The 21,148-nt window shown below is 41.3% G+C and overlaps 2 protein-coding genes across 4 annotated transcripts in view; both read right to left on the bottom strand.

The window, feature by feature from the left end:
* LOC103450493 (uncharacterized) overlaps positions 1 to 13,908 on the bottom strand; it is a 42,173-nt gene extending 28,265 nt beyond the window's left edge. The window contains exons 1-5 of one of the 3 annotated variants that reach the window (XM_070809667.1): positions 13,660 to 13,908; positions 13,316 to 13,370; positions 13,103 to 13,202; positions 13,008 to 13,028; positions 3,279 to 3,301 (exon numbers count right to left, since the gene is read on the bottom strand). In XM_070809667.1, the coding sequence (XP_070665768.1) occupies positions 3,279 to 3,301; positions 13,008 to 13,028; positions 13,103 to 13,108 (50 nt within the window). In that variant the 5' untranslated portion in view covers positions 13,109 to 13,202; positions 13,316 to 13,370; positions 13,660 to 13,908. The remainder of the gene's footprint in view (positions 1 to 3,278; positions 3,302 to 13,007; positions 13,029 to 13,102; positions 13,203 to 13,315; positions 13,371 to 13,659) is intronic. The other 2 variants (XM_070809669.1, XM_070809668.1) reach the window with 2 other exon arrangements.
* Positions 13,909 to 15,269: 1,361 nt separating this feature from the next.
* Positions 15,270 to 16,437, bottom strand: LOC103441258 (putative receptor protein kinase ZmPK1). The gene is made up of 2 exons (XM_070809127.1): positions 15,993 to 16,437; positions 15,270 to 15,880 (listed from the first exon to the last, which is right to left on the bottom strand). The coding sequence occupies exons 1-2, from the start codon at positions 16,435 to 16,437 to the stop codon at positions 15,270 to 15,272; spliced, it is 1,056 nt and encodes a 351-aa protein (XP_070665228.1).
* Positions 16,438 to 21,148: the final 4,711 nt, after the last annotated feature.

The raw sequence follows: 21,148 nt of genomic DNA, 5'->3' as shown, positions 1-21,148 counted from the left end.
ATGATGATGATCCTATCACTTTTAACCAAGCCATCAACAGCCCAAAGGCAGATTTATGGCATGCTGCCATGACTGAAGAACTTGTAGCTATGGAAAAGAACAAGGTTTGGACGTTGGTGCCACTCCCATGCAATGCCAAACCCATCAGATGCAAGTGGGTGTTCAAAACCAAAAGAAATGTAGTGGGAAAGGTTGAAAGACATAAAGCTAGACTCGTAGCTAAGGGTTTTACACAAAGAGAGGGCATAGACTATAATGAAACCTTCTCACCAGTTTCATCCAAAGACTCCCTAAGGGTGATTATGGCCTTAACAACTCATTTCAACTTGGAATTACATCAAATGGATGTAAAATCAGCTTTCCTTAATGGTGATTTATTTGAAGAAATAGTAATGGTTCAAACCCCAGGCTTTGTGGTGAAAGGGAAGGAGTCCATGGTCTGCAAACTTAACAAATCCATCTACGGGTTAAAGCAATCATCCAGGCAGTGGTACATTAAATTTGATCAAGTTGTTTTTGCTTTTGGTTTTGAAGAAAACAAGATTGATGACTGCATATATCTCAAGGTCAGTGGCACGAAATTTATATTTTTGGTATTGTATGTGGATGATATTATCTTAGCTAGTTCAGACTTGACTCTTTTGCACACCACTAAGACCATGTTAACCGAGAGTTTTGATATGAAAGATCTCAGTGAGGCGCATTTTGTTCTTGGTATTGAGATTGAGCGAGACAGATCCAAAAGGATGCTGAGGTTGTCTCAAAAGTCTTATATTGACAGAATCATGAAAAGATTCAACATGGAGAAGTGTGCAGGTGGCGAACTCCCAATTGCAAAGGGTGACAAGTTTAGCACTGATCAATGCCCTAAAAATGACCTCGAGAAAAATGGAATAAATGACAAGCCCTACGCATCACTTGTTGGTAGCATCATGTATGCTCAAGTATGCACAAGGCCTGATCTAAGGTTTGCAGTTAGTGTTCTAGGTCGTTTTCAGTCTAATCCCGGAACTGCTCACTGGACTGCAGCAAAGAAAGTACTGAGGTACTTAAAAAGAACAAGGAACCTTGCCTTGGTATACCAGCAAGTTGAGAATTTGGAGATGGTGGCTTATTCAGATTCAGACTTGGCAGGTTATGTTGATGATAGAAAATCTACGAGTGGATATATTTTTCTTTTTGATGCTGGTGCAATTTCGTGGAAAAGCTCCAAGCAAAAGGTGATTGCCTCTTCAACTATGGAGGCTAAGTTCATTGGTTGTTACACTGCCACCAAACAAGCAATCTAGTTAAGGAACTTCATCATGGGACTGAAGGTTGTAGACTCAGTTGAGAAACCTATAACTATCTACTGTGACAACAAGGCTGCAGTCTTCTTTTCTAGAAACAACAAGAGGTCCATTGCTTGTAGATTAATGGACATTAAGTATTTAGGCGTAAGGGATGAAGTTAGAAAATGGCTGATCAACATAGTTCACATTGGAACTAATTTTATGATAGCAGATCCAATGACTAAAGGCTTACCAGTAGGAGTGTTCAAGAAACACATCTACAACATGGGAATGCGAGAGGATTTTGATTCTGTTAATGAGTGGGAGTAGTAAACCCATATCTAGTTCTGTTATGTTTTTGTCGATTAAATTGGATGCTTTCAAAATATTTTGGTCTCATGTTATGTTATGATAATAATATGAGCCATACTTTTGTATGTGGCTCAATTCTGGAGATGAATTATGTTTATCAACTTGGAACTTTTGAATTTTTGTCAAACAACATAGTGCTTATGGTTTGAATATTTATGATGATAAAATGCACATGTAGAAGGAATTACATACTGCGTTTTATGGTTCAATATTTAAAGCTGTAAGTGACAGGTTGTTAAAGGTTTAGTTGCAATTTCTGGGGACTCAGTGATCACCTTAATCTCAACCGAAGTAATGTTATTCTTCATGGACACTCAAGTGGGAGAATGTAAGTTTGTGAGTGTCAAGGAGAATGACTTCTAGTTCGCGACCAACCTGTAATTCAGTTTTGAGTTATCACGTTGAGAAGATTACGTACTTACTTGGCTGAGATTGGGAGTCCTAATAACATGCAACTATGTTCAAGGAACCCTATCATGTTTTGACAAGAGTTCCTTATGGAATAGGACTATATCGAAACCCTAATCAATATAGAATATCCGGGTATCAGTTGATAGGCCTGATATCAAGGATGGTTGGCTATATATTAGGAGGTCCCTACACTCACAACATTATTCCATTACGAGCGTAAACCTATTTTAAGCTTGGAACTTCGGGCTGTTGAGTGTAGAAGATCTCCTCCTTATCTTCCTTCTGCAATGGCGAGTTCTTCTCCAGGTAAGCATATTTATTTTATGTATGCATCCTTATATGTGCGTGTGATTCTATACATGCAGGGATTTAATGGCTTACAATAGGCTCATATATATCAAAGTTCCCGATGCAAGTCTGAATATAATAAACGAATTCTCTGAGAGGCATATCACGATGGACTTGGTATCTGTAGTCAGAAACACGGGAGAAGCATTAAAACTACGTGAGAACGAACCCCTTTCATTCAAGACAAGCTATGGACACAAATGAGCTTGGAGTTTGCCCTTTGTAGTAACAAGTGTGTTTTCCTTTCTGTAAGAAAATTATATATGATGATGTGGAGTATGACAAACTCGGTTATGGAAGGCTTCGCTACTATGGCAACCAATTTGTGAAAACAATGATATAAACCAGGATCAATCCTAGAACCAGAAGCACCTTTAGTTCTGTTTCATTTTTCTTTTACCGACAGAATTAGAAACATGTGGAGTGGTATACCAAAAGCACAAATGAAAAGGGGGAAATTCCTATTCCTATTCCAATTCCATTGCAGCAATACAGATCAAGATAATCAAAGAAACAAGGAAAAGGGAGGGGAAACTAACCTCCTCGTTTCAATATCAGGAATGTCACTCCTTGCATCCTTCTCCACACTCACCTGCATGGAGGCCCAAATTAGAAACATGGTATTACGCACCTATATCGACTGAATGTGCATAGGAGGAGACAAACAAATAATATATTTAATGAAGTGAAATTCCTTACTGGTACATAATCTGGATGCTTCTCCCTCAATTTCCAAGCAAATGGTGGTTTGAACTTATTCGCTTCACTCCTGGTCACATATCAAAAGCAAGAACGAATTAAAATGAACAGTAGTTGTATTCCACTGAAGCAAATAGAAACCAAGATAAGTGAAGCACAAAGGAACCGGAAACTCACACTGTCAGATTGCTGTTTAAGTTTGTTCGTGGTAGGAATTTCCGTCGGGGATGTTTTTTGGCCGACGAGCACACAGCTCCCCTGGAGGTTGGCGCCGGTTGAGGGCTGCTGTCGGGCTTCTACTTCGTTGTCGGGCGTTGTCGGGCAAGTCTCGTCGGGCAAGGCTCTTCGGGCAAGACTTATCGGGCAAGGCTGAAAGAGAAGGACAGCGCTAACTTTGAGAGGTGCCTTTGTGGGGCCTTAGGTGTAGGCCTTGAGGCTCACAATCAAGGTTAACATTTAGGTGCTCAGGCGTGCCACTGCCATCTTTAGCATGGCAGATGTAAAATGGTTGTCGTGCTTTAGTTGTATATATGTATGTATCCAAGAAACCGTGTTAGTTATAACAGGTGCCTTTGTGGGGCCTTAGATGTAGGCCTTGAGGCTTCCCATAAATAACTAAACCAGTGCTCGGACACATCATATTTGTTCTCGTGATTGTAGGTGTTTTCTAACTATTATACTTCTGATTACCCGAATCCAAGAAGTAGAATGAACCCAAATAGGTGCCTTTGTGAGGCCTTAGGTGTAGGCCTTGAGGCTTCCCATCAGAATTCATTCTTATACTTAGACTCTTTAGATCGCTGAACGGAATGAATCCAAATGGATGCCTTTGTGGGGCCTTAGGTGTAGGCCTTGAGGCTTTCCATTAGAATCCATTCCATGCTCAAGCGTTCTATGATAATCATGATATAATAGAAAGAAAACTAGAAGGTAGGTTGATTTCTTGCGCCCCAAGTAACTTCGGACTTCTCGTTTATCAAGGACTGTCGTGGATGGGTTAATTCCACATAAGGTTCTTTTTTATGCCTTGAGGCCAAAGACTTTTAACTGATCAGATTTACATGCCCGAGGGTTTAGGACTTGGATCTGGTTTGAACACTGACGATATATTCAAATCGGATTCAAATACTGAGAAAGCCTCTTAATAATCATGTTGCTAGAAATAACTTGCATATAACTGGACGTATACAACATATTGAAAAGACAAAACTAAAGCAAAGAAGGTCGGGCAAGGTTAAACCTTATCGGGTAAGGTTGCTCGTCTTGCAGGTTCCTATCTTTGTAGTTTTGTCAAATGTCTGAAAGCTTAGAGGGGTAGAGAGAGAGAGATTACAGAAGATAAATCGATACTACAGCAAGATTGAACAAGGTAGCAGAGCTATTACAAAAGGTTTGAAGAGAGGGTTATCCCGAGAGGGATGGAAGTTTATCCCGAAAGGGATGAAGGCTGACTACAGCTTTGTTTTGAAGGCAAATCTGGCTTTGAGCAGAGTTTGTGCTTGCATTTGTTTGTTTGATTGAGTGTCCTTAATCCTGGATTTCCTTTCTTCTTATATAGACAACTCGACTTGGCCTTTGGTAGCAGCAGCTTTGCCCGAATGCGGTTTGAGGGTGATGACTCATAAGCTATTTTACATGTAATGCCACCATAAAGTACTTTATGGGCTGTGTAGCTGATCAGTCTACACCACTTGGCCTTTGGGTAGGTAAGCAAGTGGTCTCCATGAGCTGCACTAAGTCAGAAAAGGCCTGCTCCTGCTTTCTGGGCTTTGACTGGGCTTCGGCTATCTTCCCTTTCGGGCCTCCTTTTGGGCCAATTCCCTCCTTGAGCCCAAAGTTCAAGTTTTATCCAAACAGTGCCCCCTTCAATCAATATTTAGCCTGGAATTCCAGGCGCCAATATTGATTGAAAAAGCTCTTTATAAAACCCACGAATCCCTTGCGGTTGAACTCCTCGATCCCCTGTATTCTTAGCAAGAAATCCTTCTCTAAGTCTTCGCCCTCGCCATCTTCCTTAGTATTCCCTCTCAAACTTCTTCAAATGACTGCGGAATCTAGCCAAACCCAGCCTTCTTACGAATCTGGCGAAGGAATCGCCATTTTGCGTCATCTACTCAATAAGCTGCATCGCCCTCGGGCAGGTCTGCACTCCGAGCTTTTCTTTGAGGTGCATAGGGTGCAATCATTGGGTCCCGCCTGGATTTCTTGGGTCCCTTCAGTGGTGGAGAGCAACATGCCTAAAGATAAATGGTTTTCCCCAAATCCCTATTCGGTTAGGTCGGGCATCTCTTCCTTCAAATGGTCATCTTATCGTCGGGGTTTTCCTCTGATGAATGATCCTACTTGGGCTCAATGGATTGATGATTTAGAGCCTACTTTTAAGAGGAAATGGATGAATAATGGTATTTATGAGTTAATCATGCTTTCGAAGACCACGATTATTCCCAAGCCCGAACTGCTTGCTTCTGCCCTCATTTTCTGGAATTCGGGTACAAATACCTTTGACTTCCGTATGGGCCCCATATCTCCCACTATTCTTGACATGGCTCAAGTTTTCGGTTTAAGGCCCTCGGGCAGGATAGTGGACGTTACTCAAGACTGGGTTCAGTCCTCTGCTACTGAAAAACTCAAGTTCGTCAGCTGCCTTCCTCTCATTGAACTATAATTCTGCAACTTTCAAGAGTTATGGGACCTCCTTCAAAGGATTCATTCCCTTCGTAAAGGAGAATTTTGGGGTGGGCTCACCTCGGGTTGATAAAGATCAGGAGCACATGTATTTCCTCTTATACTGGCTTAACAAGCACATCTTCCCCAACAAATCTAAAGGGGTGAGGGTTGAATGGATCCCCTTAATAGAAGCTCTCCACAACTTTGATGACGTAGCCACAGGTCCATTCATTCTTTCCCATCTTTATCATCTTCTTTTCGAAATGACTCAAGGTGAGCCATTTGAGACCAACTTGAATGGACCAATATGGATGATACAAACTTGGCTTCAATGGTACTTTCCAGAATTTCGGGCTGCTAATCTGGAGTTCCCTGAGGGTGTGGCCCCTGCCCAAATCCTGGCTGAAGCTGCCCCTATAGATCATTCCACTTTTGCCTGCTTCTATTTCTTCAGAGTTTGTAGGACTCGATCAGATTTAGAATGGGGTGCGTCGGTCCTAAGAAGATATCCTTGGTTTTCTGACCAAGTCTTTCAAGATGCCCCTGGCGAAGATGCTACCCCCCTTTGCCGGGAGAAATTTATTAGCTGCATTCAATCGAAAGACTTGGCCTGGGGAGTTCGGGGCAATAGATATGACCGAGGCTTGGAGGTGTACCATCCCAACTTCTGCAGCAAGCAGTTAGGATTTAGACAAGCTATTCCTGTTCCGTTCTTTGACTCTGTCCATTGTGGCACTTCATTCCGGTTACCAACTCCATCTGAAGTGACATTCCGAGCTGCCCGACGCAGTCTTGACGTAATGAGTCAAGCGGCCTGAAAGTCCATCATTCTTAATTTTGAGTGGACCTCGCTCTTCTCTTCCTGGTGGGAAGACAAATGGACTAAGAAGTATGGGGGAGACTTGAAAGAAACTCACGATCGCCTTTTCAACCAACTTTCACTTAAGTCATATCCTGGCTCGGGCGAACTTGAAAATTGGAAGGAGATGATTCAAGAGAAGAATCGGTTACTTCTGATAGGTACTTCTCTTTCAATTTGATTTTGCTTCCCTTCTGAAGTCCTTCTATCCTTACTTTTGCTGAATTTTGCAGCTCCAGCGGATGTTGAATCGGAAGCTATTGAATCTGAGGATGATTCTGCTGATGCTGCAATTCTTCATAGAGCTGCCGCAGAAGCTGGGAGACGAGAAGCTGGGGAGGGTGCAGATGTCTCAGAATCCTTTGGGGATTCAGGAGCTGAAGAAACACCTGAAGCTCTTATCAAAGCACCTAAGCGAAAGAAAGCGGCTGTGACCAAGACTTCAGATCCTGATCCAGTACCTCTACCCAAAACCATCCGACCAACTCTTACTAGAAAAAGTAAGAGAGCAAGAACTACCGCTCCTCCCAAGTCCTCAGCCCTATCTGCTTCAGTTCCTGAGGCAGGCAGAAAGAAGCAACAATCCTCAAGTAAGTTTCTGTTTTTCTTCAAACTGTTACCTTTCTCCTTTATCTAATTGTCTCCTTCACCGGTAAACAGGACCCCAAGCATCTAAAAGACCAATCCTTGCTTCTAAGGAGGAACCACTAAGAGCTGCAATGCTCAAAAAGGCCGAAGATCTGCGAAATACTGCCCTCAGAGAACTTGAGGTATGATTTATATATTTCTCTTTAGGCCTCTTCTTGCTCTCATATAACTCTAAATCTGATTATTTGACTTAGGCCGCAAGAAAGGAAAAGCTTTCTTCGCCCAAAGCCTCTCCACAATTTGCCCGAGAGACAAGCTTACCTTCTTCTCAGGTCGACCATGCAGAGGTGATTTTTCTTCTCTTCTGATTCTTGGATAATTTTCTAACTTCTGGACCTAATGTTTGAATATTGTTAGGCTGGAGCATCCGCTTCCTTGCCTTGTCATGGCCCTCCTCTGAGGTCCATGACCTCTTCTACTGCTCTGGATGCAACCCCTTCTTCTCAATTTGATCCATCCACAGGAGTTATGCTGCACTTCATGGATGAAGATAGTAACTTGGTGAGTCGCAAATTCCATATTGAACTTCTGCGCATTGCTTCCCAACTAACTTTTACTTATGTTCTCCACAGCCTTCTCCAGTATATGAGCCACCCTCTTCAATAGTGGTTCCAGATGATGAACCCATAGTCCCTGAGATCCCTGTAGTTTCCAAGGTAGCAATCTCGCGGGTATTTGCTTGCCCGACAGTTGATAAACCTCCTTCTCCTCCCCAAGACCAAACTCAGGTATGGGAGTATTCTTTCCTTGTTCTTTCTCTTAGGCTCTATTTACTGACAATTACTGCTATCTCTGGGTACCTCTAGGGCACTGGTACAGGTTCAGGTGCAGCTCATCATTCTCCTGCTGGTGGTGCTGGTGGTGAGGAACCTTCCCGCCAACCAAGAATTAGTCCTCTTCCTGGTGAAACCCCAGGGCTGAGTCAGTTATATTTCATCTCTCCAAATCTTTTTTTGCCTCAAACCATATTCAAATTGTCTTGACTTGGTCTTTTGGCTTTCTTCAGCAAGCTTCAGGAGAAACTTATCCCCCTCATCTGGTCCGCAAATCAAAGCGCTCCCATCCTCACTCTTCTGGAGGTACTGCGATTCCTCCTTCTGGTATTGAGCAGATCGGGCAGGCAGAAATTGCCCCCTCAATGGGCATTCCTTTATTAGAGGAAGCTGCAGTGCAGGATTCTCTTTCTTTCACACCTCCACGCCCTGCTAAGTTGCCCAGACTGTTCGAAGCACTTGGACGGCTTGAGACGCGGTTGAAATCCTCGAGACAATCTTCAGCTACCCTCATTTCTTCAGAGCAAAAGCGAGTCCTTCAGGAATGGGCAAGGAAGGACTTCACTGCTTCATTCAGCCTTAGGGCTCTTTGTGATTTGGAGAAGATCATAACCGAGTCTTTCAAAACCGGTCGGCTATCAAAGTCTCAACATGATTCTTTTCTATCCTTCTTTGAGAACTTGAGAGCCCTTAGGGAACAATACCAAAGAGCGGACAGACAGGCTAATCGGGCAAAATGCTTTATGGAGAAAGAATCAAGCACCTCTGCTCAAATTGATCAGAGGATGGCAGAAAGCTTACAGACAAAAGAAAGGGTCAGAGTTGTCACTTCTAAAATCCAAGAGCTGGAGGAACAATTGGTTGCTCTTAAAGAAGAACAAGCAATTCTTCTAGATACCCTTGAAAATCAAATTGAGGGGGTGGAGAAGTCAAATTCGGAGTTAGAGCATGCCCGGTCTCAACTTGTGAATATCCATACTATTTTGGCCGAACCCAATAGGATATTTACCATCATGCAAACATATCATTCCCGAATAATCACCCTATGTGAAGATGTAAATTTTTTAGAATAGGATGATTTGTAACTCTTCTTTTATTGGAATGAACATGTAATTTGCTTCCTGCTCTGCTCTTTGGTACTGCTGGTATTGACTTTGGGCAATTCTTTGCCCCCCTTTAATCCTCTTTCTTCTTTTGCCCTGGCTAACACCAATCTCAGGACCTGATCTTGGTCCCTTGATCATCTTCATGGCACTTTATTCATGCAAAGGTGCGGGGATAACTTGGGCCCTTCTCTTTCCCTGCAATACCAAATGGTGACCCCGCCTCTTGTAAAATGAGGTTAATCATATTGATAGGAGCCTCAGGGAAAGGGTTAGTATCCACCATCATACTGGCTTGGGGCGAATCAAGCAACAGCTTTCCCTTCACTATAAGATCTTGTATCCAGTCCCTAAACTGGACACAATTAACTATGGAATGGTTAAAGGTGTAGTGCACCTTGCAATACTTTTTCCCCCTGAGTTCTTCCGGCTTAGGCATTTTCTTAGTATTGTAGGGCAAGATTACCCTCGCCCGTACCAATTCTTCATAGATCTCAGGTGTCTTGGATAGGTCGAACGAATAACTCTGGTACTTGGGTGGTTTTATGGGGACAAAACCACCATCGTTCATTACAACCTTCTGATCATTGACAGGCTGGACTAGCCCCTTTACCGTTAATGGTTTGAAAGGTGTGGTCATCTCAGCGGCACACACGTCTACATCCTCTTCATCACGGCCATCCTCATGCTCTGGCCTGGCTTCTCCTACTTCCACCCGATGAATTGCAGCTTTATTTTTGTAGAAAGGGGGAGTTTTGGAAGTATGCTTTACTTGTTGCTCTTCTTGTAACAACCTCTCATACTTCGTGGCAGCAATCACCAATTCTTGCAGTTCATTAAACTGTGCATCATAAAATCTTTTCCTCAATGGTAATTTCAAAGCCCTTTGAGCAATCGATATGAGCTGCGCTTGGTTGACGGGGAATTGGCATCTCATCCTTGTTCTCCTGAACCTCATCATGAAGTCTTCAGTAGATTCATGATCATATTATTTGACTTCAACAAGGTCATTGATAGTCAATTCTGGCTCTATCCTATAAAATTGTTCATGGAAAGCCATCTCCATTTGTCCCCAGTTGGCGATAGAGTTAGGGGGCAACAGAAAGTACCACTGAGATGCTAATCCTGCCAATGAATTCCCAAACAACCTCAACTTGTAGTTTGGGTTGTCCTCATATGCTACGCAATGATTGGAAAATTTGAAAATGTGGTCTCTGGAGGACACGCTGCTATCTTCACCTGTGAATATTGGAAACGCGGGCATCTTGAAGTTGAGAGGGAATGGATTTAACTCGTCAACATATTCAGGATAGGGCTTCTGATAAGTAATCCTGAATATTGGGCAAGCTCGTGGTTGAGCATTTTGAGCCACCGCCCTTCTCAACTCAGTTAGTTCCTCCATCAGCTGCTGAGTAGCTAGAGTATCATTATGACCAAAGAGAGCAGGTTCGATTTTTGGACTCCGGTCATTGCCCGCACTTGCTTCCCTCCTTGGTTCGGGCTTCCTCCAACTAGCTCCTCCACCTTTATTCACCAATGGGGGTGGCCGATAAGGTGGGGGTTTATCTGCAGTACTGGAGCCTTCCTTTCCGCTAGTTTCGCCCATCGTAGCTGGCATCCCGTACCTCGTTCTCTCTTGCTCGCTTGGCTTCCTATTATTGAATGATAATACTGGGAAGCTAGGAAGCTCTCTCTCCAGAACTAGCTCTATCACTGGTTGACTCCCATCATAAGCTACCTTTTTCTTCCCCTATCTTTTTCTCCTTCTAACAGTGGGAATAAAGGAATGATTGGTTCATTTCTCATAACTATTTGGCTCATCCCGCTCCCCTGAGCCCCTTTTGGAGTAGAGAATTCCAAATCCAGTCTTCTCTGGAGATTCCCTGTTAGTGTACAGAGCCTGTTTACTTCTCCCTTGGTTTCCAAGGAGATTCTTTCCATGCTCTTCAGCACTTGGATCATCGTAGCCTGTAGCTCTTCATTAGTTCCCTTTCCTTCTGATCTCTCAGATGCAGTTGGGCTCTCTAGGACCACTTGTCCTGATGAGGAGGAAGGGTTTTCTGATTGATCTGCCATTTGTGAAGATTTTCCTTCAGATTGTTTTTGCCAAGTTTTCTGTCTTTTCTTTTTGGACATGCAAGATCAAGAGGCTTGAAGTCCCACTGGCCGTGCCAAAACTATGTTCGTGGCAGGAATTTCCGTCGGGGATGTTTCCTGGCCGACGAGCACACAGCTCCCCTGGAGGTTGGCGCCGGTTGAGGGCTGCTGTCAGGCTTCTACTTCGTTGTCGGGCGTTGTCGGGCAAGTCTCGTCGGGCAAGGCTCTTCGGGCAAGGCTCTTCGGGCAAGACTTATCGGGCAAGGCTGAAAGAGAAGGACATCGTTAACTTTGAGAGATACCTTTGTGGGGCCTTAGGTGTAGGCCTTGAGACTCACAATCAAGGTTAACATTTAGGTGCTCAGGCGTGCCACTGCCATCTTTAGCATGGCAGATGTAAAATGGTTGTCGTGCTTTAGTTGTATATATGTATGTATCCAAGAAACTGTGTTAGTTATAACAGGTGCCTTTGTGGGGTCTTAGATGTAGGCCTTGAGGCTTCCCATAAATAACTAAACCAGTGCTCGGACACATCATATTTGTTCTCGTGATTGTAGGTGTTTTCTAACTATTATACTTCTGATTACCCGAATCCAAGAAGTAGAATGAACCCAAATAGGTGCCTTTGTGGGGCCTTAGGTGTAGGCCTTGAGGCTTCCCATCAGAGTTCATTCTTATACTTAGACTCTTTAGATCGCTGAACAGAATGAATCCAAATGGATGCCTTTGTGGGGCCTTAGGTGTAGGCCTTGAGGCTTTCCATTAGAATCCATCCCATGCTTAAGCGTTCTATGATAATCATGATATAATAGAAAGAAAACTAGAAGGTAGGTTGATTACTTGCACCCCAAGTAACTTCGGACTTCTCGTTTATCAATGACTGTCGTGGATGGGTTAAGTCCACATAAGGTTCTTTTCTATGCCTTGAGGCCAAGGACTTTTAACTGATCAGATTTACATGCCCGAGGGTTTAGGACTTGGATCTGGTTTGAACACTGATGATATATTCAAATCGGATTCAAGTACTGAGGAAGCCTCTTAATAATCATGTTGCTAGAAATAACTTGCATATAACTGGACGTATACAACATATTGAAAAGACAAAACTAAAGCAAAGAAGGTCGGGCAAGGTTAAACCTTATCGGGTAAGGTTGCTCGTCTTGCAGGTTCCTATCTTTATAGTTTTGTCAAATGTCTGAAAGCTTAGAGGGGTAGAGAGAGAGAGATTACAGAAGATGAATCGATACTACATCAAGATTGAATAAGGTAGCAGAGCTATTACAAAAGGTTTGAAGAGAGGGTTATCCCGAGAGTGATGGAAGTTTATCCCGAAAGGGATGAAGGCTGACTACAGCTTTATTTTGAAGGCAAATCTGGCTTTGAGCAGAGTTTGTGCTTGCATTTGTTTGTTTGATTGAGTGTCCTTAATCCTGGATTTCCTTTCTTCTTATATAGACAACTCGACTTGGCCTTTGGTAGCAGCAGCTTTGCCCGAATGCGGTTTGAGGGTGATGACTCATAAGCTATTTTACATGTAATGCCACCATAAAGTACTTTATAGGCTGTGTAGCTGATCAGTCTACACCACTTGGCCTTTGGGTAGGTAAGCAAGTGGTCTCCATGAGCTGCACTAAGTCAGAAAAGGCCTGTTCCTGCTTTCTGGGCTTTGACTGGGCTTTGGCTATCTTCCCTTTCGGGCCTCCTTTTGGGCCAATTCTCTCCTTGAGCCCAAAGTTCAAGTTTTGATCCAAACAAAGTTGCTAGCAAGATGCTCCTCCATCTGTGCAAGAGAGAGTGGATTCACAAAAATGCGTAGGATGTAAACGTAACTGATTCAGCTAAAGCTTGTCTTACCGCCATCCTGTATTCCACACGATTCCAAGGGTCTAACACACGAACGCCCTGTGAAAACACATAATGTCCAAATTTATTTCAACGGCTTTTGTGGGAAAGTCTGAACGTAAACCGAAAGAATGAATGGAAAAGGGCACAAAAATCTGGTTCGGTGGTAGCAATTTATGGAAATGACGACGATAATAATACAAGCACAGAGAAGCAACTTCATACCTCTCGTAAATGCTGCTGTGAGTTGCATTTGCAATATCACCATGCACAGGATGCGCTGAAATTTACAAGGAATGGTTAAGGAACTAGAGAGACCATTTAACAATACGAAAACCGAACCGAGAGAGCGCAGATGCAAGAGTAGTAAGAAAATAACTGGATATGGTTTTTATGGATGAAAAAAACAAGAGAAAAATTACGCAGTTGCATAATTCTACTCTGGCAATTTCAATCCATCCCTATATAATTAAAGGAAATTAAGGGCCAAAACGCATTGCTTAAAAATTAAATTAACCACAAAAAAATAAAAAGGTAAAAACACAACGACGAAGAAGAAAGAAACAAACCCTTGGCTGAATTGGAAGAGATTTCTGCCAGGGCAAAACTCACACCACGACTGATGACTCCTCTTCTTGCTCAAACTACGAAGCATCACAACAAAAAAGAAGCGTAGTTACAAAAAATTTAAACACTTATTGTTATATGTTGTGGCAAACTCTAGAGTGTTGGATTGGATTATTTATGTGGCCTAGATTTTAATGCACATAATTTTCATATGAGAAATTTTTAATTGTGACGGGAACACAAGTGGTACATCACGTGTTTTAATAGAAATGATAGGAAATTTAATTTTTTAAGTTATTAACTTTTTAGCACACATATCTCATCATTTGTGTAGTAGCACGTGATGTATCACCCAGTGTACTGGTCACACTGAAAAATCTCTCCTTGCATACAATCTAGTTGCAGAGACTCATCCCGTCATGGTTTTGGGTTGCTGCTAACAAACTGGTGTTATTCAAACACTCATTTTTACTTTTTCACACTTCTCTCAAATTTTGGCCGTCGGACTGAATGAATTAAAAAATATCAATAACAAAAATTAACAAAAATATGTGAGAAGTAAAAATAGATGTGTGAATAACATTATCCTAACAGTTTACCCTCTGACATGACAAATCATGGCCTTTGGGTTCAAATTTCAAATGGTTTCCAACCAAACCAAATTCCTCCTGGGCCAGGATTGGAACCCAGAGGTGATCTGGACCTGCAAATTCACGATTCCGGACCTTTCCATTTTTAAATACCACTTCATTTTTAATTAATTAATTATATTATTATTATTATTATTATTATTTTACTTTTAATTAGAAATTTTCATGTTTGTATAATAATAACATAATGTATATAAGTTTTTTTTAAGTTATATAAAAGTTCAAGTAATTGTTCATCTAAAGTCAGATTTGATTAATATCGAATTGATCAACCTTGATCTATATTCAGATGCATTAAAGTTAAAATATCTGATTTCAGCTATAATTACAAGTCTCAATCCATATCCTATGGTATTACCATTTCCAAAGTAGTTCTTTTATGTGTCATGGAGTGACAAGTGACCGTAAACCATAAATCTTACAGCTTAATTGTAATAGCAATCATTGAATTATTGCTCGATTGAGTTGTATTTCAATCATCAGCGATCATTGAATTATTGCTTGAATGAGTTGTATTTCAATCATTGAATCATTGAATACAAATATTAACCTTATTTATTTATATGCCCCCAAACAAAAAACCAAAAACCAAAGCACAAAGGCTTGCTCTTTTCTCTTTTAATCAATGTGAACTTGGTCGCACACTAACTAGACCTACTTGTATGAAGTTCAATGCGCTGGAAAAAGGTTGAAGCTACTTAATTTTGGGGAAGTGATTTCCGCATACTCATTTTTTCTTTATGCACAACCTTATTTATTTCTGATTTTTGGATTGAATAAACCATAAAATAGACGTAAATAAATAGGTGGGTGGAAAACGATAATGAGCAATGATCGTTACTATGCTTGAAGAAACGTAAATAAACCATAGAAGAAACGTAAATAAATAGGTGTGTGGAAAACTAGAAATTGAAGTACACACCTTAATACATTGAAGTGTCTGGTGATTATTCAACCGGCCACTACTCATCATTTTCAAGGAGAAGCTCCACAACCTTACTCATGGCAGGCCTTGCTTTGCGATCTTCTTGTACGCACGACATAGCGACTTTCATCAATCGTTTGAGCTTCGTGTTGAACTCATGGTGTAGCCGAGGGTCGATTACTTTCTCAAGTCCTTCTTCTCCGATCATTTCAGTCACCCAATGTACCAAGTGGTTGTATTCATTGTATTGGCCACCGGTTGAAAGGAAGCTAGAAGCACTTCTTCCACTCAGTAGTTCCAGCAGCACAACCCCATAGCTGTACACGACCGCCTTCGCATCAATTTTCAGGTTCATCATCCACTCTGGAGCCAAATAACCTCTGGTGCCACGCACTCGTGAAAAGCCAATCCCATGACAGTCTCTGATGCCGTGGATATCTTTGAATAGCTTTGCCATGCCAAAATCTGCCACCCGAGGTTCCAAATCATCGGCTAACAGTATGTTTTGAGGCTTCACATCACAGTGAAGCACCCATTCCAGGCACTCGTGTAAATATGACAAACCATTTGCAGTGCCTAGTGCAATATTGTATCGCTTCTCCAATCCAAATTCCACATCCGAAAACAAGATTTTCTCCAGGATCCGTTCTTCATGTATTCGTAAACCATCAGTTTGTGATCATTCTCAGCACAGAAACCCCATAGTTTGACCAAGTTCCTGTGGTTCACATTCCCTATCACGCTCACCTCTGCCCAGAACTCTGCCTTTCTTGCAAGACGCCTTCTAGTCTCTTCACCGCAACAACTCTTCCATCATCCAGTAGCCCTTTATAGACAGTTCCGAAGCCCCCTTTCCCTATCTTCTGTTTGAAGTTACCGGTGGCTCTTGTTAGTTCTGCATAGGTGAAGCGTTTGAAGTCCATGGCCAATGCCATGTAACCGGCTATATTGGACAACTCCTCATGAGCATGCTTTCGGAAGAGATACCACCACGTCAAACCAACACAGAGTGCTTCAATTACTGCAAAAGAACCTACAAATCCAATTAGGTATTTCATGTACCAGTTTCTATTGCGCTCTGCTTCAGGATCGTTGCTGTTGAAAACAACTTGTGCACCTGAACAGTTCAAATCATGTGTTTCAAACTTCGTTGGGAGCGCATGAGGGTTCAGAAATCCCTTTGGAACCTTAATATGTATGATCATGCATCAATATTTTACAATAACGTTATTTAGATGCACAAACTAGCCGCATTGTTGGCACGCTCTCTATTGGAAGCGAGCTCTATCATTGTATGCAAGGACCACTTGTATTAGAAGGTGGTTCTAAAGAATTCTATTAGGGGTGGGCATAAAAACCGTCAAACCGCATCGAATCGTATGAGAAAAAAAAAACCGAAAAGAGCCGTGTTGACCGGAAAAGCCAACTTTGAGTAAAAAACCAAACCAAACCATTCAAAGCGGTTCCGGTTCTGGTTTCGAATGATCAAGAACCAACCAGAACCAAACCGAACCATTTTATTAATAATAAATAAATAAATTATATACACACATGTCATGGTATAATAGGTTGAAAAATTAGTTTTACTTGCAAAAGGCTGCAATTTAATAGAAGCTGGAATTATTTTTTTTTGTGCAACTGCTTGTTCTGTCTTATGAAAGTGTTCTAAGTTTTGTGCAGTATATTGAATAAATTGACCCCGGAGAAGTTTGACATTCTCAAGGGCCAACTGATTGATTCTGGAATGACCACTCTAGATATTTTAAAGGTTTGTATTAACTAAATGTGTTTGAAAACTTCTTACTCCATACTGAGCTATTACTTTCCTGCTGATGAGCTTGAGGGTTCAATTTGAATTGCAGGATGTTTTCTTTCTGATATTTGATAAGGCTGTGCTGGAGCCAACCTTTTGTCCTATGTATGCGCTTTTATGCTCAGATCTTAATGCAAAACTTCCTCCTTTCCCACCTGAGGAGGCTGGTGGGAAAGAAATCACGTTTAATTGATGTTCAGGATACTTGAAAGATCACATCATGTAACATTACCAGTGCTCACTTTGAATATTTCTTTTTGCTTGCTGCTGTTGTGTTGTATGCAACTTTATATAATTAGTTTTAGAAAATGTATTTTTTTTTTTTTAGAAGTTGTTACACAGATTATCCATCATGATTCGTCTACTGCTTCGATTGGCATCAAACTCAATGGTGCCAATTATGGAGTTTGGTCTCAAATTGTTGAGATGTTTGTTGCTGGAAAAGACAAGTTGGGCTACTTGTTTGGGAGTAATCCCCAACCACCTATCAACGATCCAGCCTTCACCAAATGGCATACGGAGAACGCTATTGTGAAGGGTTGGCTCATCAACTCTATGGAACCCAATTTGACTGGGTACTTTCTTCAACTACCGACGACAAAGAAAGTGTGGGACGCGGTTGCTCGCACGTATTATGACGGCTCCGATATATCTCAAGTCTATGATCTTACCTGCAAGGCCTCTCGCATGAGGCAAGATGGACGACCGGTGGAGACATACTATAGTGATCTTCAATCTTTATGGAAGGAGATTGATTATCGTCGACCTAATCCGATGAAGTGCGATACTGATATTGAAATTTTTAATAAAATTGTTCAAATGGATCATGTGTACACTTTGCTTGCAGGATTGGATGAGATGTTTGACAAAATTCGTAGTGATATTCTAAGAATAAAAAATTACAAAATCTGCCACTACAGCTATCACCAATTTCAACTGACACTCCCTTTTTCACAGTACTACAGTAGTGATAATTCTGCCAATGGGGCAACATCAGATGGAGAGGGGCAAAGTAGTTGGATACCCAGCCTTTGACACGATCTGGACGATGGAAAAAAAGGTTTGGGGTTTGTCTTGCATATGATTCACTACATTATTATGATTCATCACATGAAAATGAGAAGAAAATTGGAACTTTACACACAAAAATTAAAAGAGCCATGTTCAAAAGAGTTTTCTAATTATCTCAAGGAGAGGAGGTCACCCAACATGACCAAAAGCAATGTTTCTTTTACTACAGCTATTAAACATCAATTTCCATCTGACAACAAAGCTTAAATTACATGGATAATATTTATGGTTATAAACTGAAAACACAACCTGACGTGATCCATTCGTTGATAATGCACCAATTTGAAGAGCAACCACACAGGTATGGTTATATTTTCTCTCCCTGTTCACATACAACATAAACCCATTTGTTAGTGACTCAAATAAATAACGTAGAGGATGAACTAAATCTATAAAGACCTCCTCCGACCTTATGAACATATCGAGGTAGAAATTCACATAATAAAAAAACCCTAATGCAGAAATTGCCAATCTTTTGCAGGATGATGGTATGGTAGTGTTTTTGACGGCGGTGATGTGGCCATGGTGGTCGCGACGACAATGATGGGGTGACAATGGTGAATCGTGATGGTCTGAGCTGCATAACGGCGAACACAAACAAAATCCCCAAAATCACAAAAAAGAAATTCAAACAAAACAAAAAGGAAATTAAGAGAGAAACAGAGAAGAGAGAGAGATCGGAGTACCGTTAGTTAAAGAGTGGACGGCGTCGGTTCTCGGAGCATTGTAATCCTTGAAGATCTCTTCCACCGTTGGCTGCCTGCAAGCCGCATGCCTTCCTCTCACCAAATCCCTATCTCTCTCCCTCCGTGTCTCTCTTCTCTCTCTGCTCGCTCGATCTCTCTCTCCCGACGGCATGCTCTCACCGAGTCCCACTGCAGCTCAGAAAGAAAGGAAATGCGAGTCTCTAACCCACCCAACCCGTTTGAAACCCCACAGACTAAAATGACCATCGCGATATTTGCTCATGCTGTGCCTTTGCAACTTGTACTACTGCGTTTGCAACAACATTCTCTCTTTCTGGAACGAACACCACGTAGCTGCAGTCTTTCAACACAACAAATTAAACCAATTTATAATCAAATTTCAACAAACGAACCCACTGAACCCCGGATTCACTAGACATCAACATGAACCTACTATTTTCCCAGCTCCCAAACAGTCACCACTCAAGCATGACAATGATCAATTTTTTTTCAGCATTTTCTACCTTAACAAGAAATTTACAGGTTAATCTGAAAAGTACAAGAACCAAGTTTGTCGGGTCTTTAATTTCACTCCATGAACGGTGAAAGATGTAGACTTTAGTGTAATCTGTTAACTTAGCTCCAGAAATGTGTTCCGCTTTTCAAAATTTTCTCAGGAACCAAATAAAAACCAAAATTAAAAGATAATCACCAAAGGTTTGACGTGCACATGCTAATCACAAGAGTTTGGCATGACAGTCATAAGCATTACCACAAAATTCTTACCTACAGCGGCACCGTTTCCCCATCTCTGCCTAATACCAATTGGTTTTCTCCAAAAAATATATTATAAATTGGTTTTATAAAGGAGAAAAATACTTTTGTAAATCGTTTTTGTTTATAATTTTTCAAGGCCAAAATTCATTAGGGATCCTGGTAATATAGTATTATCAAATTGACCTTCGTAATAAAAAGGTTATTAAACATATATATGTGGTGAAGTCCGTTAGTAATCTTGATGCTAATTAAAATTTTCATCCAAATTTCATTGAGAAGTTACACATGCTGCTCACATGCAAGAGTTTAAATGTCTTTATAGCTTATTGACTGTCGGTTTTCTATTGTCATTTTTAGATTTTTTTTTTTTCAGTTTTTTTCTTTCTTTCTTTTATCTTTTTGGATTTTAAAACATTAATTTCATGACCATGTGCCAATGTCATTAGTCGTGGTGGTCAATAATATGAAAGGAACTTTTGTTCATTGCATGTGAGCGGCACATACAATTTTTTTACAGGAACTTGTATGAAAGTTTTGACTAAGATTGCTAATGGACTCCATCACAGGTGTACGATTGATAACTTTTTTTTATCATGGGGGTCATTCTGAAAGTAACCTATCACCGCAGAAACAATGAAAAAAATTTAGCCTTTTTTTAATTGCTCTCTGTGCATGTGTCGTATTCCAAGGGCTTTGCCCCACACCAAAAGGAATCTTGGTGGTGGAATGAGGAGGTACAAACGAAGGTGAAGGCTAAGAAGGAATGTTGTAAAGCCTTATACAAGGAGAGGACCGATGAAAATGGTGAAAGGTATAGAAAAGCGAAGCAAGAGGCGAAGAAAGCTGTCAGAGAAGCTAAGTTAGCGGCTTACGACGATATGTATAAACGACTAGATACCAAAGAAGGAGAGTTGGATATCTATAAACTATCTAGAGCAAGGGAAAAGAAGACAAGGGACCTAAACCAAGTGAGGTGCATCAAGGATGAGGATGGAAAGGTTCTTGCTACAGAGAACGCGGTTAAAGACAGATGGAGAGGTTATTTTCATAATCTTTTCAATGAAGGACATGAAATGAGTGCTTCTTTAGGGGAGTTGAGTAACTCAGAAGACTGTAGAAACTACTCTTTTTATCGTCGAATCCGGAAGGAAGAAGTGGTTGTAGCTTTGAAGAAGATGAAGCATAAAAAAGCAATAGGCCCAGACGATATACCAATCGAAGTGTGGAAACTTTTGGGAGAGACAGGTATAACATGGCTCACTGACCTTTTCAATAGGATTTTGAAAACGAAGAAGATGCCAAATGAGTGGCGAACGAGCACTTTGGTGCCTATCTACAAGAATAAGGGCGACGTACAAAATTGCATGAACTATAGGGGTATTAAGCTAATGAGTCATACAATGAAGCTCTGGGAGAGAGTCATTGAGCATAGATTGAGGCAAGAGACACGGGTTTCGGACAACCAATTCGGGTTCATGCCAGGGCGCTCAACCATGGAGGCAATCTATCTCTTACGAAGATTGATGGAAAGATATAGAGATGGGAAAAAGGATTTACACATGGTCTTTA

The sequence above is a fragment of the Malus domestica genome, chromosome 12, assembly GCF_042453785.1.
Source record: "Malus domestica chromosome 12, GDT2T_hap1".
NCBI classification, from domain to species: Eukaryota; Viridiplantae; Streptophyta; class Magnoliopsida; order Rosales; family Rosaceae; genus Malus; species Malus domestica.
This window is presented reverse-complemented; position numbering and strand designations above follow the sequence as displayed.

What these genes read in the sequence shown, in the direction of transcription:
- LOC103441258 (XM_070809127.1), bottom strand. Translation starts at nt 16,437, where the DNA reads ATGATCATACATATTAAGGTTCCAAAGGGATTTCTGAACCCTCATGCG. An exon ending in CGTCTTGCAAGAAAGGCAGA is followed by an intron (nt 15,881 to 15,992) that starts GTTCTGGGCAGA and finishes GAATACATGAAG; the next exon opens with AACGGATCCTGGAGAAAATC.